Raw genomic sequence first — 27,620 nt, forward strand, 5'->3', positions numbered from 1 at the left:
GAGAAAATACTTAATTTTGCATATAACTACAGCAGCGAGAATAACACTCGCACAATGTTGGAAAAGTGATACTATGCCGACAGACTGTTTGATAATCCAAAAGATTCTTGATTGCGCAGAAATGGATGAACTCACCTTGGAGTTAAGGAACAAGGAAGACTCAGAATATCATACAGTTTGGGAAAACTGGTATCAATGGATAAATAATAGGAACATGAAATGTACAGCTTAGAAACATAGATGTATAGGTATAGGAATAATTAGGAATGTATAAAAATGTATTTGAATAGTAAATGGCTATGTTAGTACTGTCAAAAATGATTGTGACTTATACAAAACTCTTTTTAAAGGTATTTGTATTTAATGTTTTAAATCCTCAGTAAAGTTTTTTTTTCCTTAAAAAAACAAGTTGTGATCACATGGCCCTGGGGTGCTGCGATCAACATAGAGATATGCTTATAACCAAGCACCCAAAATTTGATCACATGACCTTAGCAATATTGCAGCGGTCGTCGGTACAAAACCTGGCCATAAGATGCTTCTTTTAGTGCCGTTGTAATTTCAAATGGTCACTAAAAGGAGGGTTGTAAATGAAGGACTACCTGTAACCTCTCCAGCACTCAGGGAGAGTCATTAGTTCTTTTCATCCTATTCTGGTTTCACTTACCAGAAAATGCCATAAGTGATCAGGCCGCTTCCCAGCGTGATAATATCTTCCAACAGCTCTTCCGCTTGTCAGTTGCAAATTGGCTCGCTCGTTAAAAAGAAGATAAAGCTGACCTTTTCATTGCGCCCCACTAGACGCTTTTTCTTCCTTTCAGACACAGAAGGCTGCGACCACACGTGGCTCAAGTTCCAGGGTCACTGCTATCGCTACTTTGCCCATCGGCGCGCATGGGAAGACGCGGAAAGGGATTGCCGACGTCGGTCAGGACACCTCACCAGCATTCATTCCTGGGAAGAACATAATTTCATTAGCAGTAAGTTGGAACTCTGGGAGAAGAAGGGAAGGAGGGAGCCACAGCAAGAGAGGAAGGCCACGTGACAGTGAAATTGTCAGCGTTGCAAGTAATGTACCCATTGAAAGCAGAACTCCGAAGCAGGTAGATTCCTCAAAGAACAATTTATTGGATACATCATATTGGCACAACTGGTAAAAACCAACTCTGAAAGTTCCCATAGTTTTCACCTAACTAAAAAGTTAAAGTCCCAACCCCCCCCCCCCCAGTCATCATTCGTCACATTGTCTAATCCAGGTCCCAGCTGGTTGCTCAGTTACTCCTCCTCTTCCCCACCACCTGTTGAACTGTCCTTGGTTCCCACAGGAAAACTTTTTGTTTTGACTACAAAACCCCAGCTAACTATTCCCCACCCCTCCCTGTCTTGCGGTAACCCTAAGGCCGTAAAGATGGCCTCAGCCAGGTTTGCTTCAGGGTTGACAGCAAAACTAGGTTCACACATCACAGAATGTGGTCATTTGTATCACCCATTTCTGGGAAGTTTTGCCACATATCCGGGCAGTGATCTAGTGCCCAGGGAAACTGGTTCTTTTGGATTCAGAAACAATTGACACTACAGTGAACGAAAGGGTTAGGGTCTTAGTCAAGCCTCTAAGAAATGCATTTTTCTTACTCCAAGCATTTCTCCCTCTCAGGTTTTGGCCATGAGAACACTTGGATCGGCCTCAACGATCGCATCGTGGAACAGGATTTCCAGTGGACAGACAACACCGGATTGGTGAGTCTGTGCAAGAGGAGATTCGGGCTGGGTCAGTTCAAGCTTTTTTGAGTGCCATGTGTCTCTGGGTTGACTCTTGCCAATTTAAGCAGCCAAGATTGGAGCTCCCAAATAGGAGGTGACCAGGCTGAGTCCGAGGGCTGGATCAAACACACCATCAGTTTGGAATCTCTATAGTCCTGTAAGACACCTAAATCCAGCCCCCACCCCTTGAAGTCTGTTGACTTTGTCTGGGATGACTTGATAGCACTTGTGGACTTCAACTCCCAGAATTCCTCCTCTAGTCATGTTGGCTCAGGAACTCTGGCATTGAAGTGTGCAAGTCAGTCTTAAAGCTCTCAAGTTACAAGACCCTAACCCTTTAGGAAAAAAAACCCCGGGGGTGTTCAAACTTGACAGCTTTAAGACTTGTGGACTTCAACTCCCAGAATTCCTCCTCTCGCTCTTCATCTTTTTTTTTTAAACAAAGTTTTATTGGTTTTTTAATATTTTACAAAGGGAAAAGGTATGGGAAAGATTACAAATTTTGGCAGCCGCGAGATGCGGTAGGTGCACCCCCCCCTCCAGACTCATAGTATACATTTGCATAAAGTTCAAATATTACATAATAGCAGATAGTCAGTGTGGTAAATTCAATTGGTAATTTCGGTCAGTTTATATCATGTGGATTTTCTTACTCATTTGTGTGATCTGAGCTTTCTTGATGTCGCCCCATCTCCCCCCGTTGGCAGTGCTCCGGCCCCTCCCGTGTCTTGTATATCTACTGAAGTGTCTTCTGGTTTTTCTAGGAGTAGTTTATTTTTTTCCATAAAGGCCTGCGCCTCTATGGGTGTATTAATTCTAACTCTTGCCTGCTCCCAGAATATTAGCATACCTTCAGGCAGTAACCATCGAAACCCCCCCCCTCCTGGTATAGTTTATTCGCCAATTGCGAATAAAATTTTCTTTTCTCCCTCACTTTCTTGGGGATCTGTTTCAAAATGGTTATCTCCTTATCTTTGTATGTCAAGGCTTGCCCCCTTTGTGCATTCAGGATTTCATCTCTTGTGCTTTTCCTAAGAAATTTAATGTGTACCTCCCTGGGGACATTGTGTGTTCTAGCATACGCTGAGTTCACTCTATAGGCCAGGTCTATTTCCCACCCCATCTGTTGTTTTTCCTTCTGAATATACTCAGCCAAAATGGTTGTCATGATGTCCCTTATGTTTTCATCATCTGTCTCCATCACATTTTGAAACCTAAGATAAAAAGACATTCTCTCAAACTCTATTTTCATTTGTTGGGTGTCAAGTTCTTTGTTTCTCTTCTGCACACCCTCTATCCCCCCCCCTCATCTCAGCCGCCCCACCCTCCAAAAGATCCAGTCTCTGTGAGTTCTTATTAATTTTTTCCTGGTTCTCTCTAATTTCTTCTTTCATCTCCTTCAGTTGTTTCTTTATTTCCTCTTGTCCCTGTAGAATTTGCTGAAACATTTGGTGAAACTCCAAGTCCGTAGATTTAGGTTGTTTAAAGGCTGTTAATGTTGATTGTGTGCTAGGACTTGAGGTTGCAGATGTCGGGGCAGAGGCAGCAAAGTCTGACTTTCCAGGAGGTGGTCTTTTAGATGCCATTGTTAGTAATAAAGAGTCCAGTCAATATAGAGGAAGATCAGTCAGAGTGGTAGAACAGCTAAGAGAGTCCAAGAGGCAGAGAGTCCAGGCACAGGGGAATTTTCTAATCACCCTGGCAAAAGTTCTCGCTCTTCATCTTGATGATGTGCAGATGGGCGGGGGGAGGGAGCTGGAACCGGTTCTAAACGGCACTTCTTCTATAGAAGAGGTTGGAACTGGCAAGAACCCACCCCTGGGGGAGCCACAAAGAAGAGAGTTTTAGCCTATTCTCCAAAGCACCTGAAGGCAGGACAAGAAGCAATGGATGGAAAATAATCAAGGAGAGAAGCAACTGAGGATTAAGGAGAAATTTCCTGACAGTTAGAACAATTAATCAGTGGAACAACTTGCCTCCATAAGCTGTGGATGCTCCAACACTGGAAGTCTTTAAGAAGATACTTGATTGCCACTTGCCTGGAATGCCATAAAACCGTGATGGTGAACTGTACATATTTAATTTTTCTATTTATTGTATTCTGATGTATTCTTTGCATGGACTGTACACCGCCCCGAGTCCCTTTTGGGAGAGGGGACGGTCTAGAAGCACAAATAATAAATAAATAAATAAATAAATAAATAAACCTATGGCACATGTGCCACAGGTGGCATGCAGAGCCTTCTCTGCGGGCACAGCAGCTGGCCCCCCCAGCTGAGCTCCGCCACTCATGCACCTGTGCCTCCCATCGGCCAGCTGGCCTTCGAAACTCTGCCGTGCATGCATGGGGGGTGCTCACATTGCATTTTGGGGGCTTGCGGGGCACGCCCACGCCCTGTTTAGGCTTCCAGGTTGGTGCAGGAGGCCTTCCAGGCCCAAAGCAAGGCACGGGGGTGCTGCATGAGGACCCCCTCCCCCTGTGCCCTGTTTTGGACCTGGAAAGCTTCTTGCACCAACCAGGAAGCAAAAAATGGGTGAGGGGGCGGGCGCATGCACCAGGTCACGTGTACATGTGGAGGGGGACAGGGTGCATGCACATTGCATGCAGATGCACTGTTGCACACATGTGCGTGCCCTTTCGGTACGCAACGACAAAAAGGTTAACCATCACTGCCGTAGGATCTCCTGCTTGAGCAGGGGGTTAGACTAGAAGACCTCCAAGGTCCCTTCCAACTTTGTAATTCTGCAATGACTCTTATCTGGTGCCAATTCACCTTCACTGTTAGTTGTTCAGATTCTTGTGCATGGGTAGCATGAAATAAACTAGCAATATTCAATCATATCCCGAAGAGCTCCTTGGACCCCTATTTCAAAGGAGTGTGTGTGGGAGGGGGGTATTGTTTTTACTCTTTGCATATGGTATTTTTATTGTTTGTAAGTTGCCTAGGGTCACTGAAAGTGAGTGGGCGGCCATATAAATGTCAATATAATGTGTGCGCCCGACATCTGTTGAAGCAGGCAACAGGTCCCACCAAGCTAGATGTCTCTCTTTCAGACAGTTGTTCCTAGATTTAAGCTTTAAAGGTAAAGGTTCCCCTCGCACATATGTGCTAGTCGTTCCCGACTCTAGGGGGAGGTGTTCATCTCCGTTTCAAAGCCGAAGAGCCAGCGCTGTCCGAAGATGTCTCCATGGTCATGTGGCTGGCATGACTAAATGCGGGAAGCGCACAGAATGCTGTTACCTTCCGACCAAAGGTGGCCCCTATTTTTCTACTTGCATTTTTACATGCTTTCGAATTGCTAGATTGACAGAAGCTGGGACAAGTAACGGGAGTTCACTCCATCACGCGGCACTAGGGATTCGAACCCCTGAACTGCTGACCTTTCTGAACGACAAAGTCAGCGTCTTAGCCACTGAGCCACTGCGTAAAAAAAGGCCATCTACCTGAATCAATAACAAGCTGTAATCAATGGACAGAACACTGGAATGCATGGCAAACATTGATTTCCCACTGTCAACCACTCTGGGTGGCTCGCAACAATCAAAGATACTGCAGTAAAATCAATGCAAATAAAAGATGGGAACTGCAATGAAGTTAGGTGTGGTGAAACAGTCCAGGTGGCAGACACAACGGTACGATCTGCCTGTTTTTATATGAGTCGCATGTTTTATGTGCAACGCACATTAAAAAAACAGACGGAGCTTTGATCCTACTCTTCGGGTTGCTGCCTTGACTTTTTTGCTGAAACTCTGGAGAAACCACTAAGTGGTGGAAGTGACACAAGACACTTTCCCAGAGATACAAAACCCAAGCAGCCAATTATAAAAGCAGCACTGTGCCAATGCTATGCAAGCTCCACCCCTTTTGTGCATGCATGATCTAGACAGGGACACCCAATCTTGGCCACTTTAAGACTTGTGGACTTCAACTCCCAGAATCCCCCAGCTAGCCATTAATCCCCATGGTTGGCTAGGGAACGATTCTGGGAGTTGAAGTCCACAAGTCTTAAAGTGGCCAAGATTGGACATCCCTGATCCAGGAAAAAATAAAATAGAATAAAAGGAACAGGCAACGAATGTGCAATCTTGGGAATTTTTTTAAACATTTCTGTGTCATTCTTTGTTGTTTGCTAGCAATACGAGAATTGGCGTGAAAACCAGCCAGATAATTTCTTTGCCGGCGGCGAGGATTGCGTGGTGTTGGTGTCCCACGAGACTGGCAAATGGAACGATGTCCCGTGTAACTACAAACTTCCCTACGTCTGCAAAAAAGATACAGGTAAATATATGCATCCCTTGCAGGTTTTTAAAAATGCTTTCCTCCAGGCCAGCTTGGAGAAACCTCATTGGCTATTTTCTCACAGGCTCAGGTTTGTGTTTTTTTGCCAGCCCATCATTTATTTTTGCCTCCTTAAACAGGTAGTCCTCGATTTATGACCGGTCACATAAGGACCGTTCGAAGTTATGACGGACCACCCCAAAGGTTCTTGTGACCTGGTTCTGTTAGCGGTGTTCCTCCTCCCTGGGGGTCACATGACCACATTTTGGGTATTCAGTGACCAACCCACATTTACTGCTTCTAGCATCCCACAGTCATATGACTGCAGTTTACAATGTTTTTGCCCCAAAATTTACTTCTAGCTTCCAGCAAAAATAGCAATAGCGCTTAGACTTATATACCACTTCACAGTGCTTTACAGCCCTCTCCAAGCTGTTTACAGAGTCAGCCTATTGCCCCCAACAATCCGGGTCCTCATTTTACCCACCTCGGAAGGATGGAAGGCTGAGTCAACCTTGTGCCTGGTGAGATTCGAACTGCCAAAGTGCGGGCAGCCAGTGATCAGCAGAAGTAGCCTGCAGTTCTGCACTCTCACCACTGTGCCATCGCGGTTCTTAGCCCACAGAGAACAACGGGTTCACTTAATTTTTTTTTTATAAATTTTTTTTTATTTTTAATTTTCAAGACAAACACAACACAAAAAATCGTCCTTCTTTACATACTGTAGAAAGTGTATCAGTTGGTTACAAAAAGGCTTTCGTGCATCTCTTCCATAGTCAACAAACATAATTCATATTAACTCAAGTATTTTAACTCAGATATTTATACATGTTACCATAGTCATACCTCCATTTTCATTTGACTATAATTGTTTAAACGTCCTTCATTATAAAATATGCCGATTTAATACATAACCACATGCTGGCATTTCATTTACTATTTCTAAAATCCTCAAATAACCCTAAATCCTTATGTCCTATTCTAGCTAAACACCCATAATATTTAATAACAAAGTTTTCTAATCCTTCTTTCCAAATCACTGTTTACAATTTACATCCCATTTCCTTATGTTGTACCCATACCTATATATACGTTGTTATCATTATCCCTCCTTTATTTAACTATATCCTGTATCATAACATTTCCCCCCTAATATTCAAGACTTAACTGTATCTAACTTAGTTCTTTTTTATTAACCTTTATATATAATCCAACAAGATTTCTAATCTTCCTTTCATGGGTACCATTCAATATTCATATCCCATTATTACTTATCATAACACTACACATTGTATACATTATTATCATTATCAATTATTTATTTAACTATATCTATTGTCACTAAATTTCACTAAGTTTAACTGGTCTTAAATTATACGCTTCCATCTATCAACCTGTATCTTTCCAGTAGCAAAACAATCTCATATCTTCTGCTATTTGTGGTGTCAGTCCTCTAATCATCTCCTTAATCAACTTTGTATGGACTCCTCCTAGCAACTCCTTGCTTATAAAATCTCTCATGTAATTTCGATGCCCTTCTTCTGTTTCCTTAATCATCTTATCTTTGATTGTCAGTAGTGTTATCAATGATATTGCTAATAAAATTTCTCTCTTTAAATCCATAAATTCTTTTGTTTTTTCTTCTGTGTCTTGCCATCTGGGGTAGAGTTCCCCTCCATTTAAATCCGCTTTCAGTATTCCACTCTTTCCATTTCCAGAAACAAACCAATCACTATAAATATCAGCAGATTTAATTTCTTTGTGGTCATTTTTCTCTTCAGTTTTTAGGACTCTAACCTCCACTTTTTCCACTTGATAAACATCTCCAACTTCTTCATCATATTTTGCTGTTAGATGCTCTTCCAACTTCTTCTCTGTCCTCTCAAATGTGCTTTATAATTTCTGAATTTGTAAGAATATCTTTTGCAGGCTTAAAGTTTCTTTCTGCTGTTGAAATTGTGCCATTATCTCCAGCTAACAACCACTGCTGCTCTAGCTTGGAGGGTTTTTACAAGATTAAACATAGGTTCACAATAAAGTTTTATTTTCACTTTTCTCTGGTTAAAGATATACTTCAAAGGGACATCTGTATGCTTCTTCTTATCACCCTCTATAAACAAGCTGTGAGACCTTGGAGTGCCAAGCCAGGATAATCAGTAAGAAAAGTAAAAGTGTTTCGTTTCCAATACACAAACCTCCAGCCTCCGAGTAGCAGTGTTATTGTTGCAATTTTCTTGTTTCTTTTTGTATCTATTTTGTAGTTCAAGTTAAAAAAAGGTCCGATTCTTGAATGAGTTAGAAAAACACAGAATAATAAAAAGAAAAAAAATAGAAGAAGAAAACTTAATCCATTCATTTTAAAAGGCTTGCATAAATTCCATCCATGAACATAGGATTTAAAAAGTAAGATAACCCACTGTCCAAAACCATTCCAAATTTAATTCCGCTGCTTATTTCTTCTGTTCTCCAATTTAAATTAATTTTAAGTTTTTTATAGGCAGTCTATTTCAAAACGGTAAAAATTCCTCACCAGCTGGAAACACTTTCTCTTTCCATATCCTTCCGATTTGGAACCACCCCATCAGCCTTGGCTGGATTTTTTGTCGCCGGCTTGAAGAACTTCTCTTGCATCGATCAGGGACTTTGGATGTCCCTGAGATCAGCAAGACTTATTCTTCCTGTTCACCGTCTCTGCGGGACGGTTTAGGTCTGATTGGACCACCCAGCGGCAAAAATATCGGCTGCGGTCTCGGAGCATCGAGACCGCACGTCTATATCATCACGACTTCGGCTCCTCCTCCAACAGGTTCACTTAATTGTAACGTTCGTTTAACAACTGTCACTAAAAAGGTAGCTAAAAACAGATCCTGTCATGTGGTGACCTAGTTTATGACTGTCACAGTTTATAATCTTAATCGGGAATGTACGGTCGTACATTCAGGACTACCTGTATCGAAACAACTCAAGGTGGAGCAATCTTGAGTTTCTTTTTCACAACTTCCTGTTTTCCTGGGCTAAGTTTCACATATTGTCACCTATTTTCTTCAATTTCACCCCCATGCTGTTTGACCCTATCCTACATTCCAATCAGCTATTAGGTGAAAAGAAGACTGGATCCAAATATAACCATAATAGAGCCTGCCCATCATGCTCATAACTCCATGACGGTTGTACATCAGGTCTTCCCTGTGACCAACATGATTAAACATGTTTTTTTGCAGCAATTGCTAAACAAATCCATGGTTATTAAGTGAACGCTGCAGTCATTAAGTGAACCGATGGTGCGTCTTTGCAAAAAACTGAAAGCCGATGCTGGTTTTCAGCTAAACCATCATGAAACACAGTCACATGATTGTGGGATTCTGCAAATGTCCATAAATTCAGGCTAGTTTCTGACTGACCGAAGTGACCACATTGGGGAGTGGGGCAGTGGTGGACTCTGACCGGTATGCCCCGGTACAGGCTTACCGGTGCCTGCCGGAAGCACCAGATACCGTTGCGGTACGGTGCTCCGGAGCCCCCCCCCCCGCCTGCCCCCCCGCCTGCCCCCCCCCCCCCGCTTCTTACCAGTATTTGAGGTTTTCAGGGCTTCCGCACACAGAGTGTACGGCACCTGCGCAACGGTCCGCCGAGCAGCTGGAGCGTTGCGGAGCGTTGCGGACAGTAAGTACGCATGCGTGCACTGCGTGCGTTCATGTGGTGGACGCCCGGCCCTGTTGCACCATACAGTTGCAATGGGATCCTGAACCCACCACTGGAGTGGGGGAACTGTCATAACTTTGAATCCAAATCGTAAGTATCCTCCAGGGAGGTCCATTGTAATTTCAAACTCACAGGTCGTAAGTCGGGTCCGAATTCGCCCGGTTGTAAATCGAGGACTATCCTGTATTAGAAGCAAATATTGTCAATCTCTGGAGCTTGCCTGTCCTGCCTTCTAATTTCTATTCAACCTGTGCTTGTGGCAAAGTGTGTGTGTGTGTGTGAGTGTGTGTGTGTGTTTTCAAGAAGCCATTTTTCAGACTGTTGGAAAGAGGGGTAGGCAACTATGGCCCCTTTATGACCTGTGGACTTCAACTCCCAGAATTCCTGGCTGGCTCAAGAATTCTGGGAGTTGAAGTCCACAGGTCGTAAAAGGGCCATTGTCACTCACCCCTGCTCTAGAAGGAAGGAAATATAAAACAAAGCCCCAAGGATTAGCTGAAATGATATTTTTTTATACCGCACTTAATCCATACTTAACAGCTTCTTTAAAGAGAAAGGGGACGGGGGTGGTGGCTTTCCCCACATCAGAGATTATTTCCAAAAACCACTGGAGTTCTTACTCAGGAGGTCTAATTTCTCTGTTTTCCAGCTGGTGGAGGCAGGAACGAAATGAGCCCCTTTGGGGCCGTTTTTCTCCCACTTATGTTAATTTGCCTTTGAAATTCTCCCATTAAAACTATTAAGATCTTCCAAGTTGCTTGTTGGAAAAGTCACATTAACCTCCAGCTGTTTGTGACAGACTTGAGAAATGGGCCTCCCATTTCCAGCACTAATGATATATTAGCTCTGATAAAAGTTGTTAATTAAGCATAGAAATCCCACTTTCCCACGTACCCCAAGAACATGGAGTATAACTTCATCGCCAGATAGGCCCTTTGGCATCGGTTAGATTTATAAAAGGTCCTAGAACATCTGAAGATATACCGTATTTTTTGGAGTATAAGATGCACCGGAGTATAAGACGCACCAAGATTTTGAAGAGGTAAATTTAAAAAAAAAAGTTTTTCCACTCTGCCAACCTCCCAAACCCTCTGCACGCCACATTTTTTGTGAAGGGGGCGGGGTTTTGGAAGGCCAAAAATGCTGTATTCAGTGTATAAGACGCACCCAGATTTTCACCCTCTTTTTGGGGAGAAAAAGTTGCCCCTTGCACTCTGAAAAATACTGTAAATAAATTCAGAGGTGGGTTTGACATAATTTTACCACTGGTTCTCCATGCACCGAAACTGCTTCGCGACACATGTGCCTTCCACGCATATGCTTTACTCACATGTGCGGCTTGCATGCATGCGCGCGGCTTAGAAAATGTGGCTAAATAGAACGGCATAGAGCTGGGGAGGGTGGACAAGTCCAGACGCAGGTTGCCACTACCAGTTCTCCTGAAGCGGTCCGAACTGGCTGAAAAACACCATCGAATAAATTGCTTAAGCGGAAAGAAAGAAAGTCCCTTGAGTGCCTCTTCAGAATTCAGATGGTTTCTTCCTTTAAATTTGTAAAGGATGCGGTTCCTTCTCCTTGCATCTCTTACAGTGATAAAACACAGATTGTAAACCTTCTGAGGCAGAGACTCAACTTGTTCCCTGATTGTACTTTGTAAAGCAGAGCGATCTCAGATTTGAATCCGTGTCATTGAACAAAGAAATATCCACAGAGAGTCCGATTAAATTCGGGAGGGAAATAGTGAAAATAACATCAAATCCAGCATCTCTGTAGTCTTAAAAGGGACATTTCAATGTCATTTGTGGGGTCCTTAGAGCTTTCTGAGCTTGGCTGTTTTCTTACAGACATTTCATTACCCAACTAGGTAATATCATCAGTGCTAGCAGGTCGTCCTCATTTAACAGTTGGTGGCTTAACGACCATTCAAAATTATGATGCACTCAACAAAGGCTACAAGAAGTCCTCAATTAAGCCCAACATTTATATTGCTAAGTGAAACATTTGTTAAGTAAATTTTTCCCCAACTTAAGACCTATTTTGCCATAGTTGTTAAGTGAATCAGTGTAGTTTTTTAGGTAAGTAACATGGTTGTTAAGTGAATCTGGCTTCCCCATTGACTTTTACTTGTCAGAAGGTTGCAAAAGGGGATCACATGACTCCAGGACGCTGAAACCATCATAACTGTGAGTCAACTGCCAAGGGTCTGAATTTTGATCAGGTCACCATGGGAATGCTGCAACAGTCATGTGAAAAATGGCCATAAGTTATTTTTTGCAATGCCGTTGTAACTTTGAATGGTCACTAAATGAACTTTGGTAAGTTAAGGACTACTTACGTCTCATCTTTGAAGTTACAACTGCCACATCCTTCCCCCATGGTCATATGATCTCATTTCAGGTGGTTGGTAACTAACTTGCATTTATGATCGGTTGTAGCATCTTGAAATCATGTGATCATGTTTTCTGGTCTCTTTTTGCTGTTTCCTGGCAGAAGACGGCAAAAAATACACATTTGATATGCTGGATTCATGTAACAACCATGTGATTTGCTTAACGACTGCAGTGACTCACTGTAAAAACAGTCACGTGGTGATCCACTTAACAACCACAATGACTTACAACCAAATTCCAGCCTCTATTGTGTTTCTAAGCCAACGACTATCTGTTAGGGATGTTCTGACCGAGGCTTCCCAAGAGAATGAAGCAAACTCCTCGTCCTGACAAAAAAACCTTTTTATTGACTCTGAATTCTGCTCATTCACATCCAGCAAAGTCTTTCAAGGGAGGATTTACAGTCACAGACCTATCTGGCTTGGAGAGCTGCCAGGCCGATAGCTGCAAAACTTGGCAAGGAGTCACGGAGAGTCACAAACCAATTAAGCGAAGTAATTGTCTCCTGCAAACTCCACTTCCCTTTCGCTCCTCTTTTATTTCCTCTGGGAGGGGCCATTCATTGTCTGGCCTTACTCCCAAGTTGACCCGTTCTTTAGCTGTTCTCTTCATCTGGCAACTCTGCGCAGGCGCACACTGGGAACAGGCTCCAGCTGTTCTTCTGCCCCACTGATCTCCGACTCTGAAGGCAGCTGATAACTGGCATACAGCTCTGGCCCCCTCTCTGCCTCCGATACAGAGCCCTCATCAGAGCCTTCCTCAGATTCCAGGACTGGCCCATGTTCCTCTCCAACCTCTTCACTGTCCGAATCTGCTGCCGTTCTGCCGGTCACAACATGGGGTCTATGGCAACTCGCCACAGTCAACCCACCACAGTCAACCTGCTGCGGACAACTCACCACAGGACAACTTGTCGTGGGACAAGAGTTATAGTAACATCGAAGTAATAATGGAATAGAATCATTAAAGAAAGGATGCCAAAGGAGGGACCCTATGAAATGTGAATAATGTTTTAATTATTTTAAATAATTAAATTGAATTGTTGCCTTCTCCTGCGGCGAGTTGGCCATGGTGAGTTGGCGGTGGCAAATTGGCCACAATGAGTTGACCGTGGTGAGTTGGTTGTGGCAAGCTGTCCGATTCTGACCTGTAGCCCTCTCCATGCAATGTGTCCAGAGCAGTGGTGAGATTCATTATATTTTACTACCAGTTTTGTGGGCGTGGCTTGGTAGGCATGGTAGGGGAAAGATACTGCAAAATCTCCATTCCCACCCTACTCTGGGGCCAGCCAGAGGTTGTATTTGCCGGTTCTCCAAGGGACTCAAAATTTCTGCCACCGGTTCTCATTAGCCTCAAAGGGGAGGGTCATGCATCCGTTTGAAAAGACTTCCAAAATACATGATGAGAATAAAATTGGATAATGTTTACTCGCGGCTGTAGAACTTTTTCCTTCTGCGCATTTCAAGAACACAATCTGCAGAAAGTCAGCTGAGTGGTGAACAATCAGACCTTGCGAGTCACTAAAAAAGGAATTATTATTACAGCCGTGGACTTCAGGAAAGTGATGATGTTACCAGAGCAAGCAAAGGTCCATCAGGGAGGTAACGAGCGAGCGAGATGCGTGACTATCTGCTTATTGAAGTTATAAGCGGCAATAGCGCACTCGGCACACCAAAGCGCCCGCTCACGGGTTAAGTAGAGCTTTGCAGAATTGTTGCCTTATGACACTCATGGATGCTGAGGTGATTTAAGTTGCGATTCCTAGTAAATAGGGTGAAAATGTCCAAGGAAGAAAATAAATGGCCCCTGGGCTGGAAACCATAAGTCTAAAAACTGTAAAATTGAAAAGGGGGGGGGGACAGTAAGAAGGAGGCCGCCTTTTTGAAATGCCTAACGAAATCAATCCCCAGCTGTTGCAAAGGGGGGGGGGTTTCTATGCTTTCCCTCCTACAACCTGTATGGTCTTTGCAGTGCTGTGTGGGCCGCCGCCTCTGGTGGAAAACGCTTCCCCCATCGGAAAGAAGAAGGAGAGGTACAGCGTGCACTCGACTGTCCGATACCAGTGCGCGGAGGGCTTCCTCCAAAGACATTTGCCCACCATCAAATGTCACGTTAACGGCCTGTGGGAGAGCCCCAAAGTCCTCTGCACAAAACGTGAGTTCCTGCCATCACTTTCAAGGATGAGGGTGGAGACGGAGGGCTGGGAGGCTGAGAAATCTCCCTTTCTCTTCCCCTTTCCTGCTTGCCCTGTTGGCTGAGCAGGACTTCAGGTGGTCTGGGGAAGGAAACCTGGGAAAGGGCCAGGAGTGTGGAGGGATTCAGCCGGTTCGGAACGGTTCAGATAAACTGGATGCTAATTTTACATCTGGTTTGCCGAAACGGTAGTTGCAAGGACTGGCTGGCCCTGCCCACTCCACCCCTCCCCTCCCCCTCCCAGGAGTCTCCATGCGGCCTCTTTTGGATGCCAGGTAAGTGCAGGGCTCTGGGAGGGTGAAAAATGGGCCTCCCGGAAGTTCCATAAATCCAGAAACAGGCCTAATTCTGGCCTCCGGAGGGACTCTGGAGCCCGAGGGAGGCTGTTTTCAACCTCCCAGAGGCTCAAGGAAAGTCTCCGAAGCCTGGGGAGGGTGAAAATCCCCCCCCCTTGGTGCAGGAGGCCGAGTAGGCCACACCCACCCAGCAACTGGGCAGAGAACCTGTGGTTGAAATGTTTTGAATCCCACCCCTGGAAAGGGTTCACGGTGCCTTTCGCATTGTGCTAAGAACCAGCAACTCCCAGGGTCAGACTGGGAGAGCTCTTTTTCTCCTTGGGGTGAAAAAAGAATTGGGGGGGGGAGGATGGGGGAAAGGCACCCGAGTAGGTGGATAGGATAAAAATTCTGGGAAACTACATCCTCCAGATAAACCAGCATATTTCTTGTTTTAAAAAATGAACACGTTAGTTTTATCCCTTCCTTCCTTCCTTCCTCCCTCCCTCCCATTCTCCCTTTTCTTTTTTATCCTACTTTTCTTCCTCCCTCCCTCCCACATTCTTCCTTTTTATTCTTTCTTTTCTCCCTCCCTCCTCTTTTTCATCCTACCTTTCTTTCCCCCCCCTCCCTCCCTCTTTCTTTTTTTCCCTTTCTTCCTTCCTCCCCCTTTCCCTGCCCTTCGCTGCCCTGCCCCACTCTTCTCTCCACTTCCTGCTCCAATAGTCACAGGATTTCCTAGTGGTCTCCCATTCTCAAGGTGTGATCAAGTCTGACTTGCCTCCAAAATCAGCCAAGGGCAGCTGGGTGCTTGCACCTAGGTCAGGAAGGAAAATATTGGGGGGGAGGGGTGGCACCGGGACACATATAGGAGGATAAAGAATATGCAGTACGGATCAGTGAGTGTCTTATTTATTTGACTGCAAATGACGCTCATAAGGTTTCTGCTGTCTCTTCCCACTACAACAGTCTTGTGGGGTGGGATGGGCTATGAGAGAGGGACTGGCCCAAAGTCACCCAGTTGACTCTCCTGCCAAAGGAGAGAATAAGGACTCAGAATCTCCTGGTTTTCTAGTCAGGAAGTTTTGCCCTTTTGTCAAAATGGCTCTCGGTGTGTAATGTCTGTGCAGGCAATGTCTTTTAGAAAAGTTGAGTACAGGAAGTCCTTGTTTAGCAACCACAATTGGCAGCTAGAGCTCAGTCATTAAAGGAAATGGTTGCTAAGCGAAACCGCAATGATGTTCACGATTGCAGTTCAACCTTCCGTGGCTTTACAGACCCACCAAGGGCATAAAGGCAAGGACTGGTTGCAAAGTTACCGTATTTTTCAGACTATAAGACGCACCGGTATATAAGACGCACCAAGATTTCAGAGAGGTAAGTAAGAAAAAAAAGTTTTGGTCCTCCCTGCCCCCCAGGAGCACTCTGCAGGCTTCAGCAGGGCTGGGGGAAGGCAAAAACACCCCTGTTTTTGCATAAAACGGTCCATTTTTCACAAAAACAGGAGCATTTTTGCCTTCCCCGAGCCCTGCTGAACCCTGCAGAGTGCTGGTGGGAGCTGGGGGAAGGCAAAAATGCCTGAATTTATGCGAAAAACAGCTCATTTTATGCCTGTTTTTCTCAAAAATGGGGATGCGGGGGCGGGGCTTCAGGAGGCCAAAAATGGCTGTATTCGGTGTATAAGACACACCAACATGTCCATGCTCTTTTAGGGGGAAGGGGGAAAGGTGCGTCTTATATTCCAAAAAATCCGGTACTTATTTCACCACCTCTGTCATTGCAAATGGTCCCTAAACAAGGCAGTTGTTAAACGAGGACTGCCTGCATGTAGAACTGTGGTAGAAGCTAGCCCTTGTTGCATTCACCACCCTGGTCTGGGCTGAGCGACTAATGTCTCCGTCTTTCCCGGCTGTTGATTCCTTGTAGCCAGACGGTCCCACAGAACCCGGCGGCACCATCGTCATCACCGCCAGCGCCGGCAGCACCACCACCGCAAATCCCGCAAGGACCGGAGGAAACACCAGAAGCAGCGTCCTAAGCTGGACTGGGCAGAGGATGGCAGCAACTACTTTTAAGCTCTGACCCTCCCAATGGAAGCACAAGCTTTGACCCCCCCCCCTTCCCGTATCTCCAGCCCCTTCCCCACCCTCCCATTTTCCTCCCGACCATCCAGGATGTGACGGAGTTTCCATGTGTGATGGGAATGGCTGTTCGCCTTTTCTTCCCCTCTCGTACCCCTTCCCAGGGCCTGGTGCAGGAGGGCACAGTTGCGTGCAGTGTATACCCACTAGACCCGCAATGGCAAACCTATGGCACGCGTGCCAGAGGTGGCACGCAGAGCCCTCTCTGTGGGCACGCGGGCCATCGCCAGCTGCTCTACTGGTTTCCAGTGCACGCATGCATGCCGGCAAGCTGATCTTCGCACGCTGGCCACCTGGTCTTTGGGTTTCTGCCGCTCCGGTGTGAACGAAGACCACCTGGCCAGCACGCCTGCGCACACCAGAAAGCAGGAGACCAGGTGGCTGGCGCACACATGCACACTGGCCAACTGGTCTTCGAGTTTTTGGGATTCCGGCACACACATGTTTCAGTTTGAAAAGTTTCGCCATCACTGCACTAGGCATTCATGCAGATACGCTGAAAACCTGGCATTTAAAAAAAAAAGATTCCAGTCATGTCAACATGTTCCTCAAGCCCCCCTCTCCTGCCTCTCCCCACCCCAGCAAAATTGGGGCAGCCAAGCCCAAATTTCTGAGAATTAGCTCTCATTTTTAAGAGAGACGTTGCAAAAGCTCATCTTGGTTGCAAAGATTTTCTGGAAACCGGGGGCTTAAAGTTGAGAGGGGCCATCCAATTGCCCAGTGATCGGAGGAGAGTTGGCTGGCTCTGCTTTGGTCCCCTCAGCCCCCACCTCACCCCGAGCCTCTCCCCCTTCCCCACATTAGAATCTTCTACAGATTAACAAAAGGAGGACAAAGCTTTGCAAAATTTTGCATCCTTTTAGAAGAGAGACATTTTTCTCAGCACAAGATTCAGGTGGCTTAATCTTGCCTCTTCCAAAGGTATTGGTGTCCCACCACCATGGGCCTGATCAAGTGATGGGAATTGTAGTCTAAACTATCTGAATTGAACATAGCTGGCTTAAGACATTTTTTTTGCTGCCCATTCTCTCTTATTGCTACTTAGCCAGCTTCTGCAAGGATTTATCCAAAAGGGGAAAGGCAAGGCTGATTCTATTCGATTGCCATCTGTTCCAGGGATGGATGGCATCTGTCATTCCCACTTTTAAGGAAATAGGTGCCCTGAGATATGGCTGGCTGGGGAATTCTGGGAGTTGAAGTCCAAAAGTCCTAAAGTGGACAAGTTTGGAGATCCCTGGTATGTGGGAATGACCTTGGAAGACAGGAGGGAGAAGTACAGACTGGATAACCAGGTTGTAAAAGATGTCTCAGTCCACAGAAGGACAGAAACCTTGGGAAATGGTTTTTGTGGCTCCCACTCCCAAGGCCATTCTCACACACCATTACAGGCCCATTGTATAAACCAGCCAGGAGACTAAATTCCTTAGGCTGCAAATACATCCAGAGAAAGCTGAGCTCTTCTTCAAACATGATCTTGGATTCTCCATGAACTAGGTCTCTTCCCCCAAAACCTCAAGTCCCTCCTTTTCTGATCTCCTTTTTACTCTATTGCTTCTTTGAATCATTGTCAGGATGGGGAAGGAACATAGTATATGTTTCTCAACCTTGGCAGCTTTAGGATTCATCGATTTTTAGCTTGGCTGGCTGCTGAGGAATTCTGGGAATTGAAGTCCATATACCTTAAAATAGCCAAGGTTGACAAGCACTGCTCCAAGGTGTCATGGATTTCCCACCACCATGCCTCACAGTTCTGACATAGCACAATCTTGGGCTACTGATGGAAAATTAAAACAGATGCTGCCCAGCCCAGCAGCTGCATTCACATGAATATACTGGCTCTGGGAAATCTGAGCCTGGAACATGATCTTAAAACAGGTCGTGAAGATGTCAGATCTAGCGATGCTTTCCCAACTGCCCTCAATTCTTTTGCTTACTTTTTGCAGATATTAGGAATTCTGTATTGTTCTTGTTCTTAGGACTAGCATATCTAGGTTGCAAAACTCTAGTAACCCACTAGATGGCAGGAAGGTGCTTGGCTTTGATGTTTGCTGCCATCTGATGGGCATGAATGATGCGGCAACCCATATAAATACTAATCTTGGTTGTTTTCTCTCTTCTCCTCCATAAGCACAAGGCCCTCTGTCAGCAAAGTCCCCTTGATCTAAATTTATTTTTCATTCAAACATAATTTAAATTACCTGACTAAAATTCCCCAAGCATTTAATAATGTCTATTTTGGTCACATTAAAAAATAATAATAATTTGTCTGGGGCTGGATACAGCTTTGAAAGGCAAACTGAATATTCCCAGCATAAAGCAATGGAAGGAAAGGGATATTTTCACCTTAAATCAGAAATGGGAATCTGCAGAGACGTCTGTGATCAAATCCCTGCTGTCGGGGTTCCAAGTAACACCCCCAATGAAAGACGACTCCGAGGCTTGAGTTTCCTCAAAGTTCCATTTTATTAGAGATGTCATGTTGGCACATCTGGGAAAACCCGAATCTGAACCCACGTGTCCATCACATGGCCCAATCAGGCACTGTACTCAACTGGAGATGCCTCCCAGTCACCCCACTCCAGGTGCAAGGCAAGGTGTCCTTGACTCTCTGAGAAAGGAATGTTATTTTGACTATACCTCCCATACGCCATATAATCCCTCCTCCCATTTCCCCACAGCATTAAATGTGGCAGGCCTGAAGGCCCAATGCAAAAGATGGCTTCCAGGCCTGACACCTGCCTCTTTTTACGGACAATAAAATGGAGGGAGGGGGCTCAGTAACATAAATGTAGCCACCATCTTGACTTTTTTGACCCTCCTGGGAAAACATCCTTGTTGGTGTTGCTGCGTGTATTAATCAGATGTTTGTTTCCCCTGATGGCTTTCTCTACAAGGAGTTGTAGGCCACCCTTGACAGAAATCTTTCAGTGGCCTCTGCATCCTAAGGCCGCAATGGCGAAACTGTGGCCTTCCAGATCGGTGGACACTACAACTCCCATCATCGGTGGCCACTGAATAAAATTCAGTCAATAGGTGTTTTGTGAGCAGGGCACAGGCCGTAGAGATGTGCTTGAATTGGCTGCAAAGTACATTTAGTTCAGGGGTTTCCGACCTTGACAACTTTAAGGCCTGTGAACTTCAACTCCCAGAATTCCCTGGCCAGCATGGCTGACCAGGGAATTCTGAAAGCTGAAGTCCACGCAATTTGAACTTGCCAAAGTCGGGGAAACTCTGCTTTAATTCAAGACACAGCATCTTTTGACACTTAATCAAGATCAAAATGTGTTGCAGGAAAGTCTGAGACACCTGAAAAGGGGAGGGGGGGAGAGAATGAAGATGGCAGCTTTAATTGAAGATGCCATTTTGACTCTCTCAGCAGATGTCTCTGAGCAAAGTGACTAGGAGGGCAAACGTCCCGTTTCCAACCTCATCCCAGATTCACCAGGTGGCCTTAAAAAAAGCCATCTTTATTCAGCCTCAATTTCAGAACAGGGTTAATTCTCGTCCTGGCCACCTTACAGGACAGTTGTCAGGCTAAGCCTTTTGAACCCTTGAGTATGCCAATACTCAATGTTATCATTGCTCTTCAGTGCTCATTCAGAGTCAAATTCAGTGCTCATTCAGAGTCAAATTTAGGGATGGGATGGCTGGGGTGGGTGGGTGTGTCTCAGGATGGAGTGAAAGTTCATTTAATTTTTTTATCTTTTTAAAATGGCTCTTAACGTTTCAATTCTGGACGTCTTTGGCTGAGACACGCTCGCACGGATGTGTAGTTGAGGGAACAAGGGTTTATGGAAATTCTCAATTACCCAGGTCATGGTTGTCCCCAAGGTACTTTTCCACCGGGACATTCCAGGTTTTTTTCTTCGAAAACATTTTGCTTCTAGTCCAAGAAGCTTCTTCAGTTTGGATGCTTTTTGGATGAAAAGCAAAATGTTTTCAAGGAAAAATAAACCATGAAAGTCCAGTTGCCTTTTGGACTTTCGTGGGTTTTTTTCCTTGAAAAAAAACCTTTGGGTTAAGGAAACAAGTTGCAACAAGGGGTTGGGGGGGATTATATTTAACTCCTGGTCTCTTGCCCTGGATATCCAGCAGATTTGCAGGAGCGATAAGAGCAGAAAACCAACCTTCATATTGATGCAGTGAGTGGGAAGGAACTTAGAGATCATCTAATCCAACCCTGAGCCTCCTCCATGCAAGAACATCAAAGCAGAATTCAAGGAGATGACCCTTAACTGTTTTTCACTGAATGAGCTTCCGCCAGCCCCAGAAAAAAAAATCCCTCCATCAAAGGACTCACAATTAGGAATCTCTCTCTAAGAAAATGATGCAAAAGATTATTGTCACAGGTTGTAGAAATACCTTTTATACCCACCCCAGCTGTCCCCATTTTGGAGCTGGGTGGCTGGCTGGCTGGTTTGGGGAGGATTGCAAAGAGCAAAATGCATGTTTTAAGTGATGCAAAGGCCTAAGGAATCCATTTTGCCCCCTCCTTCAATGGATACCACTTTTGGAAGGTAGCCCTGTCCACGTGGCCTTTTTGGAGCATTAAAATCTATGGCCCTGCATTAGTCAATTACATTTTGCTCCAACAACTACAACGCTAATTTGGGTGGGTGGGGGGAAGCATTCTCACGGTCCTTTGGATCAGATCCTCCTGCGGGCAAAACATAAGTCAGCCTTTTCACCGGTCCTGCTAGGGTTCCAACATCACTGCATCTGTGATTCTTTGAAATACTTTGCATCTCTCTGATCGAAAAAGGAAAGAAGTTTGCAAAGGAGATCAGATAAATACAAGAGAGGAAGATAAGGTTTCTGGGTGAACATCCAGAGCTTCTCCATCACCAGAAGTATTAAAGAATGCTATTCCCCTCATAAAAATTGGAATGCTTTTTGTTCAGTCTTTATGAGATCTCCCCCCCCCCCCCCCAAATATCTTGGCTATTCTGGGCACTTCCAGATCATCAAGGACACTTCCAACTGTTTATGATTTAATTCTCGTCTGGGATCCGGCCAAATTCTTTGGGGCAAAATGAAATTGGATTCTGCTGTCCCCAGGTTGCTGTGAAACGGAGGATATTTATAAAAGCTTTTGGCAGCTTCAATTTCAACTCACTTCTCCATCAGTAAAATGCCAGAGAGAAGAATTTGTTCAATAAAATGTAGATTGAATCAAATCTTAGGCTGACCTACGTCATCAAACACCACCGCAGAATGCGTTTGGAGAACCTCAAAACTGTGCGGTGCCAAAGGTGCTTTTTCAAGAAGCAATTGGACTTCCTGGGTTTTTTCTTTGAAGGCGAGGAGAATAAATCTTCCCATTCCCCATCATTCAGTCAGAGCTGAAGAAGCTTTTTGGATGAGAAGCGAAACGTCTTCAAAGAAAAACCAGAAAGTCCAGTTGCCTCTTGAAAAAAGCACCTTTGGGACAACCAGGACCTGGATGACTTGAGAATCTCCATAGTCAAAATTGTGCTATGTTTGGCCTCCAAAAGGGTGGGGAGAGATGTTACAATACAATACAATACAATACAATACAATAGCAGAGTTGGAAGGGACCTTGGAGGTCTTCTAGTCCAACCCCCTGCCTAGGCAGGAAACCCTATACCGTTTCAGACAAATGGCTATCCAACATCTCCTTAAAGACTTCCAGTGTTGGGGCATTCACAACTTCTGGAGGCAATTTCTGTTCCACTGATTAATTGTTCTAACTGTCAGGAAATTTCTCCTCAGTTGAAAGTTAACATTCCTGTAAATATAAATGCTAAATTCTTCCTCTGCTACATTCCAGAGGTGGCTTATATTTTACATGGAAGTGAAGTTATTTCAACTAAAAAATGCACAAAGTTTAATAGGCACCCTGTTATGGAGGCTTCCTTTGCCACGAAGTCTACTACGCACAAAGGTAGATTTTCCAAAATGAGTACAGGTAGTTCTCGACTTACAACCGCACCTGGGACTGCGGCTTCCGTCTCTATGAGATGCAATCGTTCAGTGAGACAGACCCATTTTTACATCATTGTTTGCCATAGTTGTTAAGCATATCCAGCTTCCCCCATTGAATCTACTTGTTGAAAGACCCCTGGGAAGTTTGCAAATCACAGTCAAATCGCCTCAAGATGCTGCAACTATTGTAAAATCATGGCAGTTGCCAAGCTCCCAAATTTTGATCATGTGATTGTAGGATGTTGCGGTGGTTGTAAGTGCAAAGACTGTTTTTTCAGTGCCATTGTAATTTCAGTCTCTAAATGGCTACAGGTGTACGATTAGGACTTCCTGTATCCCTTGTACCCACCTATATTGATTTCAGTGGGGCTCGCATCCAAGCCAAGGCCTAAAGCAGGAGTGGGGAACAATGGCCCTTTTACTACTTGTGGACTTCAACTCCCAGAATTCCCTATTCTGGCTCAAGAATTCTGGGAGTTCATGTCCACAAATCATAAAAAGAGCCATCATTCCCCACCCCTGGCCTGAAGAATTAATATAAAGATCTGGTGAAGCAAAATTGGCAGCTGCAGGGAAGAAGGGATCAAAATGGTGGCCACACTTGGACTGCCATGAAGCCAGGGCTACCACCTTAATTTTTCTGACCACTGGGATGCCCTTGACAGAGAGAAGAAGAGTTCCCTTGAGGAAATCTTTTTATTTGTCTCAATTTCCCACTCAGTGGAAAAAGCAGAGTTCCTAAAGTGGTGGACTTGGCTTTTAAAAAAACAGACCATAGAATTATCAAGCAGTCATACGGAGGACCTGTTTTCCAGCACTGGCAGGGGGTTAGACTAGATGACCTTTGAGGTCCCCCTCAATACTAGAGAGAGGAACAACCCAGGAACGGGTGGCAGGAAATATAACCCTGTCCTTGCCGAAAGCTTCTGGTAGGCGTTTCTGTTCCTGAGGTGATATGCACAACCCAGCCACATCCTGTGCGAAGGCAATTGCTTTTGAACGGTTTTCCCTGCACAAGCGAAACGTGTCCTATCGGAAGCCGGGTTTGACTTGTGGGTGTATGTAAAAGTGTGGATGTGTGTTTGTATGTGTGGATGAGGGGCACGCATACACAAAAGTGTGAATATGGTGTGTGCCGTCAGCACTTTTCCAACCTCTGCTGTTTCAACATAACTGCAGTGTCCAGTCCTCCTCTGTGTGTAACCCCTCCCTTCTGCCCCTTGGGTGGTTCCCTCCCTCCCCCCCAAAAGGGGGGGAAAGTGGGGGAGAGAAAACAAGGCCCCTTGCGGTTTCTGTACTGCTGGACATTTTAATAAATTTTTTTAACAGTTCCTAAGACCGCCGTCTGCTTTCTTCCATTGTCACGATCTCTTCCAGAAGATTCGCATCCAGGTTAAAAGTGGCGGTTGTGTGAAACCTGCGCACATGCTGCTCTTCCTGCAGTAAAGTGCCAGGGCAATGGACTTAAAACATATAGGACCATTATCTGTCTGCAAGACCCAGCTGGCAAGACAAAACTCATTCCCCACCAATGTCCCTTTTAAAGTATAATAAATGACAAGAATGAGAAAACAGCAATGCAGCCTGTAAATCATTTTTACGTGGGATTTGATTAGGGTTACCGATGCAAGCATTATTTGGCATAATGCAGTCCCAAGGATTGGGGAAGAGAAATGAACGGCAAAAGATGGATAAGCAAATAACTCTTGGGGAAATTCCATTGAGCTCAAAAAGTGGAGGAAGTGGGGGGAGAAATCTGAAATCTACCCTGAAAATAAGGCCTCCCCGGATAATAAGCCCAATCGGGCTTTTGAGCACATGCGCTAAAATAAGCCCTCCCCGCAAAAATATTGCCACACAGCCGCAGCCATGAAGTGACCACGCTCACTGCCTCCTGCACCTCAAAAATAATAAGACCTCCCCGAAAATAAGTCCCAGTGCTTATTTTGGGAGTCAAAAGAAAATAAGGCCCTGTCTTATTTTGGGGGAAACGCGGTAGGCAAAGTCTCTTTCTAGGATCCACCACAGTGTCACAAACGCAAGCCGGTTTTTGAATCTTCCATCATAGAAAGAGGAGAGTGCAAAAGTTGGCTTGAAACTCAACATTTAAAAAAACTTAAGATCCTGGCATTGGGTCCCATCACTTCCTGGCAAATAGAAAGGGAAGAAATGAAAGCAGGGACAGATTTTATTTTCTTGGGCTTTAAGATCACCGCGGACGGCAGTCATGAAATTAAAAGACACTTGCTCCTTGGGGGGAAAGAGATGGCAAACCTAGACAGCATATTAAAAAGCAGAGACATCACCTTGCCAAAGTCAAAGCTATAGTTTTGCAGGGCTGTGAGAGCTGGATCATAGAGAAGGCTGAATGCCAAAGGATGGATGCTTATGAATTGTGGGGCTGGAGAAAATTCTTGGAGAGTCCCATGGACTGCAAGGAGATCAAATCAGTCGATCCTGAAGGGTATCAACCAGTGGTGGGATTCCAATGACGGAGTTGGAAGGGACATTGGAAGTCTTCTAGCCCAACCCCCTGCTCAAGCAGGAAACCTATGCGTGTGATGGCAAACCTATGGCTTCAGCGTGCATGCGTGTGTTGGCCAACTGGTTTCGGCCTTCAGTTTCAACCGGTTTTTGCCCTCCGGAGGTTTCCCTCCGGACTTCCAGTTTGCTCATTGGGCTGTTTTTCGCCCTCCGGAGGCTTCAGAAGGCTGCCCTGAAGCCTCTGGAGGGAGAAAAACGGCCCTACGGAAAACCCAGAAGTCCATTCCTGAACTTCTGGGTTGCACGTTGGGCCGTTTTTCACCCTCTGGAGGTTTTAAGAGGCTTCCTTGAAGCCTCCGGAGGGCAAACAACGGCCCAACACTCAAACTTGAAGTTGGGAAATGGGCCATTTCTGGTCTCCGGAGGGCCTGCGAGGGGGCGGGGGGCTGTTTTGGCCATCCCCAGGCTCCTAGAAAGCCTCTGGAATCTGGGGAGGGTGAAAAACGGGTCCACTTAGCCATCGCGCACCAAAAGCGCAGTGGAGGGCGGAAGGGTCATGCACGCATGCATGGGAGGTTGTGTGTGCATACAAAAGGGTCACACACGGATGCACGGGGAGAGGGCACGCACATGTACGACACACACACACACTGGCGCTCCCCCTGCTTTTGGCACACAATGGCAAAAGGTTAGCCTTCAGTGCCCTATGCCATTGCAATCAAATGGCTGTCCAGTCTCTTCTTAAAAGACTCCAGTGATGGAGCACTCAAAACCTCTGAAGGCAAACTGGACAATTATTGTAATCACTATTACATTTTCCCCCCTTAGTACTAGGTTGCTTCTCTCCTTGGTTAGTTTCTATCCAATTCTTTCTTGTCTTGCCTTCTGTTATTGTGGGGGAGGGGGGCTCATCCAATAGATCAGACTGGCACTTTAAGGGAGTCTGTAGAGATCCTCAGTCATCCAGGTCAGGGTTGTCCCAAAGGTGCTTTTTCAGGAGGCAACTGGACTCTCCTGTCCCTTTTTTTGAAAGACATTTCGCTTCCCATCCAAGAAGCCTTTCCAGCTCTGACAGGACAGTGGGGAATGGAAGGATTTATATTCCTTGCAGACAGCTGATTAAATTGCAGACTGCAGGAACCAGGAGCACTACTTGGGTGACCCTAAGGGCACAAATAATGCTTCAGCACAGCCCTCTAAAAGGATGCAAATGACCAGCTGTCTGCAAGGAATATAAATCCTTCCATTCCACACTATCCTGTCAGAGCCGAAAAGCTTCTTGGATCAGAAGATTAGACGGTTAGCGTCACTGATGCTGTGAGCATGAGTTTGGGCAAACTCAGGGAGACAGTGGAGGACAGGGGGCCTGGGGTGCTCTGATGCACAGGTACAGTAGAGGTGGTACCTTGCTCAGTAGTAGTAACTGTGAAAAGGATCTTGGAGTCCTAGTGGACAACCATTTAAATATGAGCCAGCCGTGTGCAGCAGCTGCCAAAAAAGCCAACACAGTTCTAGGCTGCATCAACAGAGGGATAGAATCAAGATCACGTGAAGTGTTAATACCACTTTATAATGCCTTGGTAAGGCCACACTTGGAATACTGCATTCAGTTCTGGTCACCAGGATGTAGAAAAGATGTGGAGACTCTAGAAAGAGTGCAGAGAAGAGCAACAAAGAGGATTAGGGGACTGGAGACTAAAACATATGAAGAAGGGTTGCAGGAACTGGGTATGTCTAGCTTAAGAGAAAGAAGGACTAGGGGAGACATGATAGCAGTGTTCCAATATCTCAGGGGTTGCCCCAAAGAAGAGGGAGTCAAACTATTCTCCAAGGCACCTGAGGGTAGAACAAAAAGCAATGGGTGGAAACTAATCAAGGAGAGAAGCAACTTAGAACTGAGGAGAAACTTCCCGACAGTTAGAACAATTAATCAGTGGAACAGCTTGCCTCCAGAAGTTGTGAATGCCCCAACACTGGAAGTCTTTAAGAAGATGTTGGATAGCCATTTGTCTGGAACGGTATAGGGTTTCCTGCCTAGGCAGGGGGTTGGACTAGAAGACCTCCGAGGTCCCTTCCAACTCTGCTATTGTATTGAATTGAATTGTATTGATTCATGGGGTCACGAAGAGCTGGACATGATTTAGTGAATGGGGAAGATCTTTTATGTTCTAGATTCTCAAGACAGTTTTTATTAGGGAGGCATTGTTCCTGGCAGATTAAAACATGAGCCAGCAGTATGCTGCAGCTGCCAAAATGGCCAACACAATCCTGGACTGCATCAACAGTGGTTGATCTTGAAATCATGGGACCACTCCTAGAACGGAGTCCAGGTTTAGTACTATGCTACAAGAAGGATGTTGAGGAAATGGAATTATTCTCAGTGTCCAAGGGTAACTTAGGAACTAACAGATGGAAGCTTGATAGAGGGGTAATCAGAGGTGATATTTA

General features: G+C 45.2%; 1 protein-coding gene across 1 annotated transcript in view; it reads left to right on the plus strand.

Annotated features, from left to right (window-relative positions):
• The window catches only part of NCAN (neurocan), a gene marked incomplete at both ends in the record, with an annotated part of 110,716 nt that extends 94,033 nt beyond the window's left edge, over positions 1-16,683 (plus strand). The window contains 5 exons of the mRNA XM_081938741.1: positions 822-980; positions 1,655-1,737; positions 5,897-6,041; positions 14,105-14,287; positions 16,532-16,683. Of these exons, the coding sequence (XP_081794867.1) occupies positions 822-980; positions 1,655-1,737; positions 5,897-6,041; positions 14,105-14,287; positions 16,532-16,683 (722 nt within the window). The remainder of the gene's footprint in view (positions 1-821; positions 981-1,654; positions 1,738-5,896; positions 6,042-14,104; positions 14,288-16,531) is intronic.
• Between the last annotated feature and the right edge of the window lie 10,937 nt (positions 16,684-27,620).

This window comes from Natrix helvetica (assembly GCF_964273705.1).
Source record: "Natrix helvetica genome assembly, chromosome: 1".
Lineage (NCBI taxonomy): Eukaryota > Metazoa > Chordata > Lepidosauria > Squamata > Natricidae > Natrix > Natrix helvetica.